The sequence below is a fragment of the Meriones unguiculatus genome, chromosome 1 (assembly GCF_030254825.1).
Source record: "Meriones unguiculatus strain TT.TT164.6M chromosome 1, Bangor_MerUng_6.1, whole genome shotgun sequence".
Taxonomy (NCBI): Eukaryota; Metazoa; Chordata; class Mammalia; order Rodentia; family Muridae; genus Meriones; species Meriones unguiculatus.
Window position 1 is genome coordinate 4526092 of NC_083349.1, and position 18827 is coordinate 4544918.

The window sequence follows — 18827 nt, forward strand, 5'->3', positions numbered from 1 at the left end:
TCCAATTAGCGTTGGTCTCGGCCGTGCAGGGGGCGGTCCCAGGTGGTCATCGAACTCCGCCTGTCTCTAGGGCAACGCCCCCTACTCCCGAACGGAAATAGCACGGCCCTGCACCAATCATCGCCGTGTGTCTTTACCACTTAGCCAATCATAGAGAGCGGAGGGCGGGCGTTCTATTGTGAGCGGCAGGCCTTTCAGCCAACAAGTGGCAGACGTTCCCGGATGACAGCCCGTAGGGGCGGATCCGAGGCGGGGCGTCGGCCTGCAGCCAGCCCGCCGCCAGCCCGCCCTCCCCCGGCCGGCTCCTCGGCGCCGCCTGGGGTCCTTTCCGCCCGGTGCCGCCAGCCAGCCCCGTGCCCGTTCGGCCAGGCCCGGAGCCGAGCCTTGCGCCATCATGCCGGCCGTATCCAAGGGCGATGGCATGCGCGGGCTCGCCGTGTTCATCTCCGACATCCGGAACTGTGAGCTCACGACCGTGGCCTGGGGGTCACGCGGGGACCGGGCGGAGGGAGCGGGGAAGCGCGGGGGTGTCCTCGTAGGAAGGACCGGAGCGGCGCGGGCGGACGTGGCAGGAGGAGGTGGAGGGGATAGGGTAACGGGTTAGATAGGTCATTCAGTACCATACCGAGCCTAGAGAAGGAAATCGGGGTCGCAGAAGAGGTGGGAGGCTGACGACCACCTAGGGCCAGGGGTCAGAAGTTGGGGAGCATTCCAGGGGCCAGAGATGATAAGGTCGGGGGACAGCCGAGGGACTAGAGATGGACGTGGAGGGCATCAGGGGAACCAGAGATGATAAAGTAGGGAGATACCAGGGGAATCAGATAGAAATGGGGGACCGCAGAGGGACAGAGAAGATAAGGTGGGGGACAGCAGACGGACCAATGATGGAAGTTGGTGAACTGCGGAGGACCCAGAGATGATAAGATTGGGGCGACACCATAGGGCCCAGAGATGATAAAGTGAGGGCATACCAGAGAAACCAGAGATGGTAAGGTTGGGGGACAGTAGAGAGACCAGGAGTTTAAGTGGATGGACAGCACAGGTACCAGGGATGATGAAGTGGGGAGACAGAGGACCAAAAATGGAAGTTTAAGTGGATGGACAGCACAGGGATCAGAGATGATGAAGTGGGGAGACAGAGGACCAAAGATGGAAATGAGGGACAGTAGAGGGTGAGGTATGGAAAGACTCTAAATGGAAGATGCTTAAAGGACATGGAAGGTGCCAGGCATGGTGGCACAGGCCTTTAATCCCAATACTAGGGAGGCAGAGGCAGGCGGATCTCTTTGAGTTCCAGGCCAGCCTGGTCTACAGAGTGAGTCCAGGATAGGCAGAACTCTGTTACAGTTACATAGAGAAACAAAAACAAACAAACAAACAAAACAACATGGAAGGCACTGGGTGTGGTTGTGCAGACCTTTAATCCCAGCACTTAGAGGAGAGGCAGGCTGATCTCTTTTGAGTTCGAGGCCAGCCTGGTCTACAAATCCTGTTCCAGGATTCCCAAGGGTACACACAGAATCCCTGTCTGGAAAAGCCAAAACCAAACACAACAAAGCATGGCAGGCATTCAAGAGGCTACATACAGGGAAAGATGGAATACTGGATAGAATCTTGAGGGGAACCCAAGATACCAACAGGGCCTGGGAGGGTATTACAGAGTGAGTGTTCATGATGGAGGCAGACCTCCATCAGGGAGGCAAGACATCTGAATGCTCTGTTGGAAAGAGATTTGGAAAGCTGGGGTAGGGGAAGTAAGTATGTGAGGAAAGCAATAGGTCAGTGAACAGGGCAGGCCTGGCAATGAGGGAACCATGATCCCTGCTAGGAAGGGTTACTGTAACAATGGGATAGCCTGGCTGCTGGTCAGCTCACAACTCCTGGGAGCAGATGCTGGTGCCTGGAGCTGTCAAGAGCCTTCAAAGGTTCCGTGCATGGATGTGGGCAGCCAGACTTTGTGTTTGAGACTGTACTACATCACTGTGTGACCTTGAATGAGGGACTTCACCTCACAGTCTATTCACCTGTCAGGAGAGGCTGCTGATGACTTCTCAGTGAGGGGTGGTTGGCTGATGTGGGGTGAGGCGCTAAGCTAGGTCCTGGTAGCTGCTGTTGGCATTGGCTAGGATCTAAAAAATAACTCCTCCAAACTTCTCAGGGAAGCATCTTGAGCACAGTAGGTGTCAGCAAGATGACAGTGGGAAACTGTGTGCACCCTTATGAGAAATGCTTCGGACCATGCTAAGAAGCCATGGAGCTAGGAAGAGTTGTAGACTTAGGCATGGTTACCTGTTAAAAATGGGTGTGCTTGCTGGCCCATTGTCTCATACCTGTAATTCCAGCATTTAGGGAGGCGGAGACACATAGATCACAGTGAGTCCCCAGGGCAGTCTGGTGTACACAGAAAAACCCTGTCTCAAAAAGCAAACAAACAAGCAAAAAGGATGTGTTTTATTGGTGGGATAACCCTCTGCACCCTACTTAGCCCTTTTGGCTATCTCCATTCCTAATAATATTCCTCCCACAGAGATTTGTTTACTCATTTATCAAATAAATACTATTTGATTACTCCTGTAATCAGTCCCATTTGAAGTATTGGGGTCACAGCTATGTGGACTTCCTAGTCTTGGGGCTGGTGCTGGTGCTCAGCAGTAGAGCACCTGGCCGACATCTCTCAGTAAAGGGCTGAGAGCATAGCATGATGGAAGAGTGCCTGCCTAGTGTGGGCAGCAACCTGGGCTCCATCCCTAGCACTGCAAGACAAAACAAACAGAAAGCCATGGGTTTTGAAGCACTCAGTCCCTAAGAGGCAGTAAACAGAAGGGAATGCAGGGTGGTCTGCCAGCGGCCGGTGCTGTGAAGGAGCATCAGGGCTGCTGACCAGGTGCTGCTGCTCTTGACATTTCAGTCAGCTCATACAGTGAGAAGCAAGGAGTGAGTGCTATGTTTTGGATGAACGGGGTCCATCAACCACCTGCATGCAGATGGTTGCCTTTGGTTGTTTTTTGGTTTCTTGAGAGGTTTCTCTGTGTAGCCCTGGCTGTCCTGGACTCACTGGCCTCAAACTCAGAGATCTGTCCGCCTCTCCGCCCAAGTGCTGGGATTACAGGCGTGTGGGTTCTCACATTCAAGTTGTCATCTCTGACCGCAAGTGCATTTACCTTCAGGAAGATGGCATGTTCAAGGGTCCTGAGGTTGCAGCATGTGTAGGCCCAGGACCATGTAAGCACAGGACATGAGCAAGGACCAAGGGGACAGGGAGGCTGGGGAGCTCTGGCCATTATGGCCTTTCTGTGATTAGACTGAGAGCTGTAGGATGCTTTTGAGCAGAAGTAGGAAGTGGCTCACTGAATTCTCTAGAACTAGGCCTGGTTGTGCACAGAAGTGGGAAAGCGCTGGAGGATGGTGATCTCCATCCTAAGGCTGGCTTAGGGGAGATCCTGTCTCAAGAAGAAATCAGAACTCTTGAATGATTGCTCTGGCTTCTGTGAGAATAGACCTTAGAAGCTGGGGCGGCAGCTGGGAACCCAACCAAAGTTTCACAGACCTCAGGCTAAAGAGGTGGCCAGTGGAGTGAGAAGGGTCTGCTAAGATCTGAGCAGAAGCAAAGGGCTGGACCTGCATACCTATCAACCTAGCGTTTGGAAGGCTACAGCGCCACCCTGGTTTGGCCTTCATAGCAAGACTTGGCTCAAAAAACAAAAACTGAACGACAAAAAAACAACCCGAGGGGCCTGGAAAGATGGCTCAGCAGTTAACACATGTACAGGACCAGCTCTTGGTTCCTGGTACCCACGTCAGGTGGCTTACAGTTACCCATGACTCCGGTCTCAGTGAATTTCACACCCTCTTCTGGACTCCAAGGGCATGTGCATTCACGTGTTCAAACATACACTCAAATAACCCAAACAAAACCAAAGGATCGGTCAGGTTTTAGGTTCATTTTGAAGGACTGGCAAAGAGAATTTGTGTTGGGTTTGGGGAAGGAAAGGGAAGAGAGTAGGTATCACAGTGTAGGATCCTGGAGAGGAGCCAGGCGACAGACCAAAGACACAAGCTCAGGCCTTGCGTGGTTTAGCCCTGGCCTCCGCCGCAGCACCTCGCACTGCCCTCTCCTTGGCTCAGCAGCCATGCTTGGCTGGTGTGTTTCAAGCCCTGTGATGGCCCTGGGGGCACAGCGACAAATAAGACAGATGAGTGTACTAGGACCCCATGGAATGAAGGTGCTTTGAGCAGATGTTCACAGCTGTCCTCACAGACACATGTGTCTTTGTGGCCTGATGCAAGTCAAACAAGAAGTGCAAACAGGGCCAGACACAAATAAATGTAATAATAACAAGGGGTTTTGTTTGTTTTTGTTTTTCAAGACAGGGTTTCTTCGTGCAACAGCCCTGACTCTCCTGGACTGTCTTTATAGACCATTCACAGAGATCCACCTGCCTCTGCCACCTGAGTGCTGGGATCAAAGGCGTGTGCCACTGCGCCTGGTAGTAATAACCAATTTTAAAAGTCACCTTGTGCTATAGAGTGAGTTCAAAACCAGATTGAGTAACTTAAAGACATCCTGTATTACAATAACAAGTAGGGGCTGACTGTGTGGTGTCGGTGGTGGGGCACACCCTTAATCACAGCACTCAAGGTAGAGACAGGCAGGTCTCTGAGCGTGAGGTCAGCCTGGTCTACACAATCAGTTTCAGGACAGCCGGGACTATACAGAGAGATCCTATCTTGAAAACCCAAAAAGTAATAGGGTCCGGAGAGATGGCTTAGCAGGGAAGAATACTGGCTGCTCTTTCAGAGAACCTGGGTTCGATTCTTAGCACCAGTGGTAGCTCACAGCTATCTGTAACTCCACTTCCAGGGCATCTGATACCTTCTTCTGGCTTCTGTAGGCACTACACATATGTGGTACACAGACACACATGGCAGACAGAATACCCATATGCATAACGTAGGTGTGGTGGTGCATGCCTTTAGTCCCAGCACTTGGGAGGCAGAGGCAAGCAGATCTCAGTGAGTCCAAGACCAACTTGGTTTACGTAGTGAGATCCTGTCTGTAAGTAAATAAAGCAAAAGGAGCTAGTGCATACTTCAGAGGTAGAGCACTAGCATGTGGGACCCCAGCATCCATCTCTAAAGAGTCAAGCACGGGGGCTCACTCACAGTTGTCACTGAAGCAGGACAATTTTTGTGGGTGGGGGGTGGGTTCAAGAATTTTGTTTATTTGTTTCTTTGTGTATCCCTGGCTGTTCTAGAACTCACTTTATAGACCAGGCTGGCCTCGAAATCACAGATCTGCCCAGGTATGACAATCTTAGTTTGAGGCCAGCCTAACCCAACCAACCAACCAAAATCGTAACAGGGCTGGCAAGGTGGCTCAGTAGGGAAAGGTGCTTGCTGCCAATCCTGAGGACCTGAACTGGATCCTGGGGACCCACATGGTAGAATGAAAGAACTGACTGCCAGAAGCTGTCCTCTGACCTCTACACTTGTGCCCACACATACATAATAAATTCATAAGGGTAGAAATCCATACTTCATCAAGGGAATGCCTCCAGATCTTGGATCCCACGTGGTGGAATGATAGAGTTTCATGGTGTGTAGCTTTTTGTTTGTTTTTTTTTTTTTTTTTTTTCAGACAGGGTTTCTATGTGTGGCCCCGGCTGTCCTCAGACTCACAGAGATCCACCTGCCTCTGCCTTTCATGTGCTGGGATCAAAGGTGCGTGCACCACACCTAGCCTCAATGTTAAAAAGCTGAGGGTTTTTTTAAGTATATAATATTCTTTTTATTACCATTCAAAATTCTATTTGATATATATTGCTATTATTATTTCAGCTTATCTTATTCTTTCGATTCTGGATAGTCCCTAAGGATTTGAAGTGAGATTGTCAGTACTAAAGACTGCATGTCTAATCTGAAACGTCCTTCCCTCATCATCTGCCTGCGGTTGTCCACTGGAAGGAGGGACTCACCTTTTGTCCACGTTGCTGCATGTGAATTTTATCTCCTCTTGCTTTTTTTGTTTGTTTTTTGTTTCTCTGTGTGGCCTTGGCTATCCTGCACTTGCTTTGTGGACCAGGCTGGCCTCAGACTCACAGAGATCCATCTGCCTCTGCCTCTTCCTCTGCTTCCCGAGCACTGGTATTAAAGTCGTGCGCCACCACTGCCTGGCTCCCCTCTTACTCTTTAACTAAGATTCTTCTTAGCTTTTGGATTTCTGAGACAGGGATTCATTTACTAACCAATACTGATCTTAAACTCATTGTGTAGATAAAAGATAACCTTCAACCTCTGACCTTCCTGACCCCACATCCCAAGTACTGAGATAACAGGTTTGCGATTTCTATCTTAGTATTTATTTATTTTAAACTAAGATACATATGCAACTGTTGTAAGTCCAGTGAGGGAGAGGTTTGTACGGTTCTGTCTGGGCTGTGTTTTACAAGACACACTGGGAGTTGTGCAGTGGGCTGTAGAGGTTTGAGTCCAGCCAGGGGTGGTGCGAAGGTCCTGAGGTCAGGGAGTTGTCCTAAGAGTATGCCAGGGGCAGGAAAAGGATAGGGTCAGGTTGGGAGAGAGGAAGCCTCAGATGGGTACCATGGGGCTCAGCAAGCAGGCTGTGAACAGGAAGCACACAGATTTTGGGGATAACAGATGATGAGGCCATGCTGTGTGAAGGCGTGGTCCTGCTCTCCCAAAGCAGGGAAGCCTTATCAAAGGGGAGCTGCAGGGCTGGGGCTATCTCCTATCTCAGTCCCTGTGCTGGAACAGGCCCATGAATGAGGCCTTGGAGTGCTGACTCCCTTTGCCCAAAGCTACTCCGAACAGGAAGCACATCCTGTCCCAAATTAGACCCACTGTGGTAGTAACTTTTGCTTCAGTCCTGGGATCAAGGCCTGGGTCTCCCCCTGCTCATCCTCAGCTCTGCCCTCTGCAGGTCCTGGCCCCTGGGAGGCATTAGCAGGTGTTTGCTGAAGGTGGAAGCCAGTCCCCCCTCCCCACCCCAGTACCGGGGATCAAGAAAGAATACTGGGAACCAGGTGTCATGGTACAACTCTGTCATCCTAGCACTTGAGAATAGAAGCAGGGGGCACAAGTCCAAGGTCACCCTTGGCTAGAAGCCTGGACTTCATGTGTCCCTGTCTCCAACAAAGCGAAATAAAGCAGGGCTGGCGAGATGGCATAGCAGTAAAGGCATTTGCTGTGCAAGCCTGGAGACCAGAGTTCAAGCCTAGATTCCACGTAAAGGTGAGAGAGCAGAGAGAACTGATCACACACACACACACACACACACACACACACACACACACACTGTGACAACTGTCCTGTTTTTAGTGCATCACAGCACATGGCACGTTGCCATATTTTGGCCATGGAGAGATCAAGACAATCAATTTTCTTGCAGTCCAGGGTCCGGAAGCAGTAGCTGAAAACACTTTCTCCATGAAGTCACACAGGGTCCTCCAGGGCAGGGCCAGGCTGGCCCAAATTCCTTTGAGGATAATTACAGACGCACTCTGATGCGGTGCTTCTATTTAACCACTACGGAAGTCATCACCCTACACACCTCCAGGCTGGAAACCATGCCAGAGTAGACCTCCATCATGAAGGAAAATAACCTTCACAGCCCCTCCCGGGGAGACAGCCCTGCTACTCCTGACCCTCTTTTCTTTATACAGCCCTTTGGCTTGAGCATGGGTCCCATTCTGTTGCCTCCCATCCTCCCAGCTGCCTGCTTGGCTCTCTCCAAGCCTTCTGTTGCCTCATTTCTGATCCTAAGCAGGAATCCTTCCTTCCCTGTTGTAGTTTTAGCCTTCACTGGCTTGCCTCTGTTACTCAGCATTGTCCCTGCCTACCTCTCTACCAAACCAAAACTGCAGGACTAGGGCAGGAGTGGCTCATGCCCAAGCCTGCTAAAGGAATCCCTTCATGCCAGATGTGATGGCACTTGAGAGGCAAGCAGATGTTTTATGAGTTCGAGGCTGGCCTCCTTCATACAGTGAGCTGTTCCAAGACAACCAAGACGACATAGCTTTGAGTGCAGATCCCCTCCCAAAGACCATCTCAAAGAAAGGAAGGAAGGAAATCCCTTTATGAATGAGAGTTGCTTTGAGGACCTCTTGACACACTTGCATGGCCCCTGTTGTGAGATCACTGCCTTTCATCTTGACTGCCGCACAGGCGAGTTTCCCAGTGCCCCGTGTGTCTAGTGGCCTTGGGCCATTCCCACCGTGCATTCTTTCAGCAGCCCCAGTGCGCTGTCTCCAGCCCCTGAATGCTCGACTCTCTATGTCCGCCTTTTGCCTCCCGGGTCCCTGCCCCTTAGTACTGGGAATGGTAACCAGGGCCTTGTGCAAGGGATCTCTACTAAGCTCTGCTCCCAAGCACACTCAAGTGCCCCCCCTCCCCAGACAGGGTCTCATGTAGTCCAGACTTCGCCATGATGACCTTAAACTCCCGAGTGTGTCCGCTTCCGTGTGCAGGGGTTACAGTGTGCTACTCCTGGCTCATGTAGTGCTGGGACTGAACTTGGAGCTTGTGTGTGCTAGGCAAGCATGATGCCAACTGCGCTACACTCCCAGCCTTTCCTTAACTTGTTGAGATGGAGTCTCACTCTAGTCCGAGGTAGCCTAGAGCTTCTATCTATTCTGCTCAGCCTCCAGAATGCTAGGATTATAGGTTGGAGCCATTACACCTAGTGCCAGCTCTTTTACTTTTCATTTTGAGGTAGCACATCACTAACTAGCCTAGGCTATCCTTGAACTCACTCTGGCCCAAGTTTGTTTGTTTCTTTTCTAATAGATGGTTGGGAGCTACCATGTAGTTGCTTGGGAATTGAACTCAGGACCTTTGGAAGAGCAGTCAGTGCTCTTAACCTCTAACCCATCCCTGCAGCCTGTTTTTTTTTTTTTTTCCAAAAAGATGTTTCTCTGTGTAGCCTTGGTTGTCCTAGAATTTACTTTGTAGACCAGGCTGGCCTGGAACTCAGTCTGCCTGCCTCTGCCTCCTGAGTGCTGGGATTAAATGCGTGCACCACTGCCACTTGGCCGGACTTGAATTTGTAATTGCCCTCGTTCAGTCCCCTGAGTAGTAAGGATGACATGTCTCCACTACCAAGCATGGCTCTTTTGGAGAGTCCACACTTTAGTTTTTAAATTTAAAATTTTTCCCCCCTGGGGCTGGAGAGATGGCTCATCTGTTGAGCACTGGCTGCTCTTTCAGAGGACCCTAGTTCAATTCTCAGCACCAACAGGCAGCTTCACAGCTGTCTGTAACTCCAGCTCCGGAGGATCTGGCACCCTCACCCAGACCATATAAGAATAAATAAATACGTTAAAAAAATGTATGTGTGTGGGATGTTTTGCCTACATGTGTGTCTGTGCACACTTTTATGCCTAGTACCTTTGGACTTTTTAAATTGCTGACCCTCCCTACCCCCTTTTTTTTCTATTTAAATTAAAGATGTGTTTATCTTTGTTTTGTTTTGTTTCATTTGAGGCAGGCTGTCCTGGAGCTCACTATATAGACCAGGCTGGTTTCAAATGCATACACTTGCCTGTCTCTGAAGTGCTGAGAGTGAAGACATGTGCCAGCACTCCCAGCAGGGTGCATTTGTCTTTATGGATGCATTTAAGGCTTTCCTGTATGTGTGCATGTCGGATGTCTGCAAAGGACAGAAGAAGGTATTGGATCCCCTAGAACTGGAGTTACAGATGGTTGTGAGGCACCATGTATATTCTGGGAACCACACCTGGATCCTTAGGCAGAAAGCAAGTGTTCTTGACAACTGAGCCATCTCTCCAGCCTGTCTGAGTTCTTTTTAATAGCAGAGTATATCAGTTATGCCAAAGCCTCTCCCTGATGTGGAAAGTTTAAAGACTAAACAAATACACATTCACACAGAGATGACTCTGTATTGGTGAGGTCCAGATCTGGATTTAACCAGCCACAGACCAAAAACATTTCTCCCTTCTCTGCAAAATTCTGTCTGGGACTAAGGATATAACTCAACAGTGGAAGTTACTTAGTACCATTCAGTGAGGAGTTGAGGGTGTGGCTCCATTGTAGAGCCCCTGCCAAGATCCCCAGTGAGGATATGGGGTATAGCTCAGTGGTAGAGCTCCTGCCTAGAATCCATTTGAGGGGCTGGGGGTAAGCCCTGGGTTTGGTTCCTTATAGAACACAAATACACATATTAACGTAAAGGCTAGAGGGAGAAGTAGGTCAATATTTAAGAGCATGCGTTCTCTGTGTGGCCTTGGCTGTCCTGGACTCACTCTGTAGACCAGGCTGACCTCAAGCTCAGAGATCTGCCTGCCTCCGCCTCCAAAATTCTGGGATCAAAGGCACATGCCAACAAAGCCAGGCAAGACCCTGTTTAAAATTAACCAAAGCCTGTCAGTGGTAGCACACACCTTTAGTCCCAGTGCTTTTAAGGCAGAGGCAGATGGATCTCTTGAATTTGAGGCTAGCCTAGTCTACAGATGGAGTTCCAGGACAGCCAGGGCTATACAGAGAAACTCTTTATCAAGAAACCAAACCTAACAAATTAACTAACCAAAGCTGGGATTGCAGGTGGACACCAGTGGGACAGTCAGCGCCATCATGGTGCCCTACTGAGGCCTTGGTAGAGAAGGCTGTCCAGGGAGGAAGTTGACCTTACTTGAAGGGCTCCTTCCCAGGGTTGCACACAGGCAGGGCTGACTGCTGCTGTTCTGACTGGCTAGCTGCATGTTCCTGGATTAGAGAGACGCAGTCAAGTCTTCTACTCTGAGTATGTGTGCATGTACACAGGTGCACACGTGACTGACAAGGCTACAGGTACCCATTCTCAGTTGCTCTCCACCTTACTGATGGAAATGGTCTCACTGACCCTGGGGCCTACCAGCTGAGCCAGCGGCCCCTCTGGCCAGCACTTCCAAGCCCAGCAATATGGGTGCTAGACACCTAAATTCAAGTTCTCATGTTTACACAGTAAGCGCTTTACCCGCAGAGCCACCTCTTCACTCCCAAAATTGATTTTAGCCATATGTTTATGTAACCCAGCATATTCACAATACTACCATTGGAGTCAGTGTCTTAACATCCCCCCTCTGTTTTTCCAAAGCTGCTAATGCAGCCCAGTGGATTGAGTATGCCAACTAGGCAAGCTTGCCCACACTGAGTCTGCTCCCAGCCCTTTGGGAATTGGTTGGGTTTTAATTTTGTTTTTTGAGAAAAGGTCTCACTAGGTATGTAGCCCAGGATAACCTCATACTCAGGAGCCACCTGTCTCCATCTCCCCAATGCTGGGATCACAGGCATGCCACCATGACAGGCATGCCACATCATTCTAGCCCCATGTGTTCTTGTCCAGAACTACCTGTTTCAGTTTGAAGTAGCTTCACCTTTGGATGCCCAGGAGTTGCCCGTCTGCCATTGCCACACAGACTATGCCCCCCTGGGATCAGGGTGCTAACCCCAGGAACTCCCTGGAGGAGGCACTGTCTGAAGTGAGGCTTGTTGGAACTGCTTGGAAATTCAGGGCAGAGGTGAGGGGGATTTGTGGAGGATGGTATGAATTCTCAGACCCCTGCTCATTCACTTACTGCACCCTGTAACTGACCAGCTATTAATGGAGTGCCTGCTGTATGCCACGCACTTGCCGAAGCCCCTGCAAGTACTCATTCCCATACACATGAAAAATATAATAAACCGTGATGAATTTCTTGTACAAAAGTGCGTGGCAAGTGCCAATCTGAGGAAGTTGCAGGAGCTGAGAACAAAGTAATAGAACGCAGGAGGTGGCTGGCCGCGGCAAGTGCTTCCCAGCCCAGAGGATGGGGCTAGGAAGGAGGCAGAGAAGCAGGGTGCTGCCAGAGGAGCGCAGTCTGAGCAAGTGCGGGCTGTTTGCTGAGGTGGTGATGGTGGGTCACAGTGGGGGACACTGAAGATCCCCTGTGTGGGTGGAGTCTGGAGGGGTGGCCCCGGGTGCGTCAGTGGTCAGTGAGAATGGCTGAAAAACAGGCAGCATGCAGCATAGGCTGGTGTCACCAAGGGAATCTGTGTCATAGCAGAGGGTTAGGGAAAGCACAGACATGGGGTAAGAGAGCTGGCATGCGAGGGAGGAGAGTGCTGTAGGGAGGTTGCTATCAGGTGCTGCTCCTGAGGGAGGGACAGGAGCCAGCATAGCTTTTTAGACACTCATTGGCCACAGCTCTACCATGGGTGCTCAAGGACAGGACATGAGAATTGGGCCTTTAGGCTCCCGTGGCAGGATGTAGACCCCTCCAAAACCAGCCCAGCACCCTACAGCTCATGGGACATGAGGAGGAGGAAGAAAGGGCAGAAAACTTATAACCTAGCCACTGCTGGCTGCCTGGGTACAGTCAGCAAGCCCTAGGGACCATGTGAGGCATGGGGAATGGGCATTTCAGCCCCAGCCTTGCATGGAAAGTGAGGGCAGGTACCTGAACATTCCTTGAGTGCCTTGCTCTCTCTCAACAGGCAAGAGCAAAGAGGCTGAGATCAAGAGGATCAACAAGGAACTGGCCAACATCCGCTCCAAGTTCAAAGGCAGGCTGGTGGCCCAGAGCCTGGGGGAGGAAGCCAGGGCTCAGGGTACTTAGGAGGGTCTTCCTCATATGGCTCCCTTTCCCTTCCTCTGCCTCAGGGGACAAGGCCTTGGATGGCTACAGTAAAAAGAAGTATGTGTGTAAGCTGCTCTTCATCTTCCTGCTTGGCCATGACATTGACTTTGGACACATGGAGGCTGTGAACCTGCTAAGCTCCAACAAGTACACAGAGAAGCAGATAGTGAGTGTGGAAGACCTGGGGAGGGAGGAGGCTGGGCTCCGAATCCCTGGGTGTTGGAGAAGGAGGGTTAGGTCTGCACTGCTGCATGTTAGTCTAGTGTCTCAGCCACAGGCTCCCAGCTGTCCCCCTCTGCCCCAGGGGTACCTGTTCATCTCAGTCCTGGTGAACTCGAACTCAGAGCTGATCCGTCTCATCAACAACGCCATCAAGAACGACCTGGCCAGCCGCAACCCCACCTTCATGTGCCTGGCCTTGCACTGCATCGCCAACGTGGGAAGCCGTGAAATGGGCGAGGCCTTCGCTGCCGACATTCCCCGGATCCTGGTGGCCGGGTGAGTCACTGGGGACCACCGCAAAAGGGCAGACACGGGAGATAAGAGCCAGCGTTGTTTATGGCACCTGCCTAAGTTTTCCTACCTGGCCTTTAGATCACAGTGGCTGTGTCTCTCTTGTGTCACAGGCTGCCTAGCAGGTGTAAGGACCTGTCCCCAGCTGGTGGTCCTGTGTCTGATACCCAGCATTAGTGTGACCTATGGAAGTGATGATCTCGTTCCCTCATCTCATTCATTCAAGAGCCAGCATCTGCCCTGTGCCTGCAGCACTGCTGGGTGACTATGGTGCCACCACCAGAGGTTGAAAGTCTCAGTGTTTACAGCCAGGAAGCTTTTCCCAGTGGTTGCAGCATTTGTGGGGTGAAGAAAGGCAGGATTTCCAGGCCAGCTGGGTCTGTTATGGCCCTGTGTAATGTTGAGTGCTGCAGAAAGCTTCTGAGCCATTGTTTCCTGAGCAGTCTACATCAATTTGTAACATGGCTCTGACTCCTGAAGCAGCAGTGGCGGGACACTGTGTTCCCAAGTGCCAGGGTACCTGAAGAAGAGGCACAGCTGGGCTGCAGCTGTAGCTGGTAGAGTGCTCGTCTGCTATGAAAAAGAGTCTGGGGTCCTTTCTGTCCTGGCACCTGTACACTAGGTATGAAGGCAAATGTTCATAGAAGGTAGAGGAGTAGACGTTCAAGGTCGTGCCCTGATACTCAGGGGTTGTAAGGCCAAGCCTGGGCTACGTTGAGACCCTGTTTCAAAAGAAATTTTTTGTTTCATTTTTTCAAGACACAGTTTCTCTGTGTAGACCTGGCTGTCCTCAAATTCACAGAGATCCGCCTGCCTCTGCCTCCATCTGCTGGGATTAAAGGCCTGTGCCACCATACCGAGCCTTTTCTGGGTTTTAAAAAACACCTTTATGGGGCTGGAGAGATTGCTCAGTAGTTTAAGAGCAATGGCTGAACTGGGTGCTGTGGTGCACACCTGTAATCACAACACTCAGGGAGGCAGAGGCCGGTGGAGATCTGTGGGTTCAAGGCCAGCCTGGTCTACAAAGAGAGTCCAGGACAGCCAAGGCTACACAGAGAAATCTAGTCTCAAAAAACAAAAGAGCACTGGTCTTCCAGATGACCTGTGTTCACTTCCCAGCACCCACATGGTAGCTCAGAACTTCTGTAACTCCAGTTCTGATAGAGTAGATGCCATCACACAGACATAGGTGCAGGAAAAGCACCAGTGCACATAAAAATGAGAAATAAAGATAAATAAGTCATTTAAAATTTATGTATTATATGTATATACCAGAACAAATTTTTTGAGGCTCGCTCTGTCTCTAAAATGACTTATTTTCCTTTTATGTGCAGTGGTGTTTTGTCTCCCTGTGTGTCTGGGTGAGGGTGTTGGACGCCCTGGAGTTGGAGTTACAGACAGTTGTGAGCTGCATGTGGGCGTTGGGAGTTGAACCCAGCCCTTTTGCAAGAGCAGCCAGTGCTCTTAACTATTTCTCCCACCCCAAGACAATGTATCTTTATGTAGCTCTGACTGTCCTAGAACTTGCTTTATAGACCAGGCTGGCCTGGAGCTGGAAGAGATCCGCCTGCCTCCAGAATGCTGGGATTAAAGTTGTGTGCACATCTGCAGACAGTGCTCCTCACAGCTGAGCATCTCTCCAGCCCAAAACAGTGTTTGTTTTTTCCTAGTAAAAGAAATGCCTACTGTGTGTGTGTGAGAGAGAGAGAAGTGGTTTTACCATTTTTTAAAGATTTATCAATTTATTTCTCTATTAGATTTTATTTTTATTTTATGAACATTGATTGATGTTCTGCCTGCATGTGTGTCTGTGTGAGGGTGCCCGACCCCCTTAGAACTGGCATTACAGACAGTTGTGAGTTGCCATGAGGCTGATGAGAATTGAACCTGGGTCCTCTGAAAAAGCAGCAGTGTTCTTAACCACTGAGCCATCTCTCCAGCCCCCTAGATTATTTTTATCATTTCAAGTCATGTGTAGCTGTGTGTGTCTGTATGTGGGTGTGTGTAGGTGAGTGTGGGTGCTCTTGGAGGCTAGTGGCATGGGACCCTCTGGAGCTGGACCACAGGAGGTTGAGAGCCACCTGACATGGGCACTGGGAACCAAAGTTGGGTTCTCTGGAAGAGCAGCAAGTGCTCTTAACTGCTGGGCTCTGAAAAACACTTTCATTAACAAGTCAGAATGGTGGCGATGTCTGATGTACTAGAACAGGCAGGAGTCAGTGATCACTGGATATTGTGGGGGCCTTCTGCAAAAAGGCCCAGCAGGTGCCAGAGCTCATGGTGTGGTGTGCGGTCCAGCAGGAATGCTGAAGATGGAGCGTGGTGAGCATAGGCGAGACTTCAGGGAGTCCGCCTCTGCTTCCCATGGAAGCTGGGGTGACTGGTGTGTGTGAGGCAGCTTAATCACAGGATCAGTGTTGTCTTAGGAAAATCACTGCGGCGGCTGTGCGCAGAGGTGAGATTTCTATTTCTGGCAGTGTAGGTGAGGTGCCTCTGGTTTACTTGACAGTGTGGCTGATCTGGGTATAGTGGAGGCTGTAGGAGGCAGGAGGGCTGTGACAAGCCTGAGGCCAGCCTGGGCTACACAGTGAGACCCCTTCTCAAAAAGGAAAGAAACACTTTGGTTTGGACAAAGGAGCAAGAGAATATTGGTTAATGAAGTCTCAAGGTAGCCAGTAAATGTGGTGTGCACTGGCCCGGCTAGGAGCAGCCCACCCTGACAGAGCTGGGCTCAGGCAGCCTGAGTTTCTAAGGCCTTTGGGGATCTGGGGGAGCTGAGTGTCGTAATGGGGGAGAGGAGGCAGCCCAAACAGAGGCTGTGGGAAGCCACACATCAAAGTGTGGGTATCCTAGAAAGAAATGCCTCTGGGAACTGTTTGCAAAATTACCTGTCTCCATCCTTTGTACAGAGCAACCAAGCTGGCTGCCAGCCTGCTATGTATGTTTGTTTCAAACAGGGTATCATGTAGCTTGGGTTAGCCTTGATCTGATCCTCCAGCTTTCTCCTTAATGCTGGCATTGCAAGCATGTACCACCACACCTGTTCTATTCCGTCTGTGTCACCAAACATCCCCAAGTTTACCTTTGAAGTAAAGCCAGGCAAGGCCACCTGCTGTCCCATAGGGTCACTCAAGGATTTATTACTTGTGTTGCATGTGTATGAGTGTTTTTTGCCTGTGTGTGTTTATGTGCCCCATGTGTGTGCAGCATCCAAGATGTGAGGCTGTGCACAGGGAAGAGAAGCAGCCTGAGGATGGGCCCTGAGGGCCCCCGTGTGCTATGTCCTGGCAGGGCTATAGGATGATCTGGCACACAGGAGGAAAAGGATGAAAGTGCTCTTAGGAATGCAGGCCTGCCATCCAGCATTGTAGAAACTGAGACAGGAGGATTAAGAATTCAAGGCCAGCTTGAGCAGCATAGACACATCCTGTCTCCTAATTGATTAGTTAATAGTTTTAACCTCAAAAAGTTTGAGACAGGCTCTCACTAGGGAACCCAGGCTGATTGCTTGTGTGCTTTTGGTTTGATTTGCTTGTTGACATGGTCCATTCCCAGGCTGGCCTTGAACTCACTAGGTAGCTGAGTATGACCTTGAACTGCTCCTTTGCCTCTGGAGTGCTGGCATGACAGTGTGCTACACTGTCAAGCAAAATTACTGAATTTAGACAAAAATGCAGTGTCTGTTATTGTTTATTTTCGACGTAGGCTCTCACTATGTAGCCCCAGCTGGTGTGGACTTGTGATGATTCTCCTGCCCCTGCCTCCTGAGTTTTGCCATGCAGTCATGTACCACAATACCTAGCTCAAATCTGTTACTGTGCACGGGGCAGTGGTTTTGATGTAGTCAAAGAGCATGTGTAAGAGCATTACCAGTACCCAGTTCTGGAGCATCGTTGTCACTCCATAAGAAGCAAGCCCTGTGGAGGTCAGCAGGTCTGTCTCTTGTAGACCCCTTTTCTCTTGTAGACCACTAGTCCATCCTGTGGACTTGTCCAAAGTGGCATGGAGTGGCAATGAATCACTGACGAGGAGTGCTGGCTTTCTGTCAGCAAGGTGCTTTTTGAGTTTATTTATCTTTAGCGGGTGTCAGCCTTCATGCCCTGGGGAGAGGAGTCAGTTGCAGAAGAGCTTGTGGTACAAGCATGAGAACCTCATGTTTAGAACCCACAAGCCCACATAGATAGCTGAGCTGCCTGTGATTATAGCTACTGGAGCCATGATCCCAACAAACAACCCCAACCAAAGGATGCTAGGGCTGGTTGGCCAGCCCTCAGCCTTATCAGTGAGAGACCTTATCTAAAAAATAAAGCCTGCCGTGGTAGCACACACCTTTAGTCCCAGCGCTTGGGAGGCAGAGGCGGGCAGATCTCTGTGAGTTGAAGACTGGCCTGGTCTACAGAGGGAGTCCAGGACAGCCAGGGCCACAGAGAGAAACCTTGTCTCAAAAACTACAACAAAAAAGACAGAGGTACATTGGGGGTTACCAGTGATGAGCTTTAGTCTTCACATACACCCTGCACACATCACACACACACAAACTGCATACTCTACATAACATACATTGCGCACATACTATACACACATGCATACACATTATACACACATCATATACACATGCATATTACACATGCACACATGAACACAGTCTCTGCACACACATGCAGGCACATGCACACGAGCCTGACAGACCATGTTTTATTTGTCTATTGTCACAAAACTCTACCTTCTGCCAGTTGTGCTGTTCTCGTCTGAGGGGTGTCCGCAGTGCTCTTGTGTTGGTTCCTAGGCCTGAAACTGCTACGTCGACTTTTGTTGTTGTAGTTGTTTTTCAAGACAGGGTTTCTCTGTGTAGCGCTGACTGTCCTGACACTAGCTCTGTAGACCAGGCTGGCCTCAAATTCACAGAGATCCACCTGCCTCTGCCTCCCAAGTGTTGGGATTAAAGTCATGTGCCATCGTGCCCAGCCTGGGTTGACTTGTTTGTTTGTTTTGAGACAGGATTTTTTTGTTTGTTTCTGGGGACCGGGTCTCAGAGCCCAGGCTGACCTTGAACCCAATATGTAGTCCTTAAATTTTCAACCTTCTGCTTCAGCCTCACAATGTTACAGTTACTTGGGTGAGCTACCAAACCTGTCTCCAGATACCAGACTCCCTTTTCCCTCATAGTGAAGATCTGTTTAAATTGTGTGTCTGTGTATGTGTAGGTTTGTGCATTTGAGTAGAGGCATCCTCAGTGATCAGAAGAGGGAGTAAGATCCCCTGCAGTTGGAGTTAACAAGGTGGCTGTGAGCTGTCGACCTCTGAGCCACCTCCTCTCTTGCCTTGACAAGGTTTTGCTGGGTGTGGTGGTATATGCTGTCAACCCCAGGACACTGGGCAGACAGATTTTTGTGAATCTGGAGCTACTTTAAAATACATATTGCGTTCTAAGCTAGCCAGGGCTTCGTGGTAAGAGACTGTCTCAAAACATGGAAGAAAGCTGGGTGGTTGTGGCTCATACCTTTAATCCCAGTACTCTGGAGACAGAGGTAGGTAGATTTCTGTGAGTTTAAGACCAGCCTGACCTTGAACTCACTCTGTAGTCTAGTCAGACTGGCCTTGAATTTACTGTCTTGCTGCCTCAGCCTCCCTAGGGCGAGGATGACAGGTGTGTGTCACCAGCCCTAGTTTATCACTCTTAAA

General features: G+C 50.1%; 1 protein-coding gene across 3 annotated transcripts in view; it reads left to right on the forward strand.

Annotated features, from left to right (window-relative positions):
* Nucleotides 1–258: 258 nt before the first annotated feature.
* The window catches only part of Ap2a1 (adaptor related protein complex 2 subunit alpha 1), a 29364-nt gene continuing 10795 nt past the window's right edge, over nucleotides 259–18827 (forward strand). For all 3 annotated transcript variants that reach the window (XM_021633848.2, XM_021633849.2, XM_060379544.1), the window contains exons 1-4: nucleotides 259–461; nucleotides 12490–12558; nucleotides 12656–12798; nucleotides 12937–13130. In XM_021633848.2, coding sequence (XP_021489523.1) covers nucleotides 395–461; nucleotides 12490–12558; nucleotides 12656–12798; nucleotides 12937–13130 — 473 coding nt within the window. In that variant the 5' untranslated portion in view covers nucleotides 259–394. The remainder of the gene's footprint in view (nucleotides 462–12489; nucleotides 12559–12655; nucleotides 12799–12936; nucleotides 13131–18827) is intronic.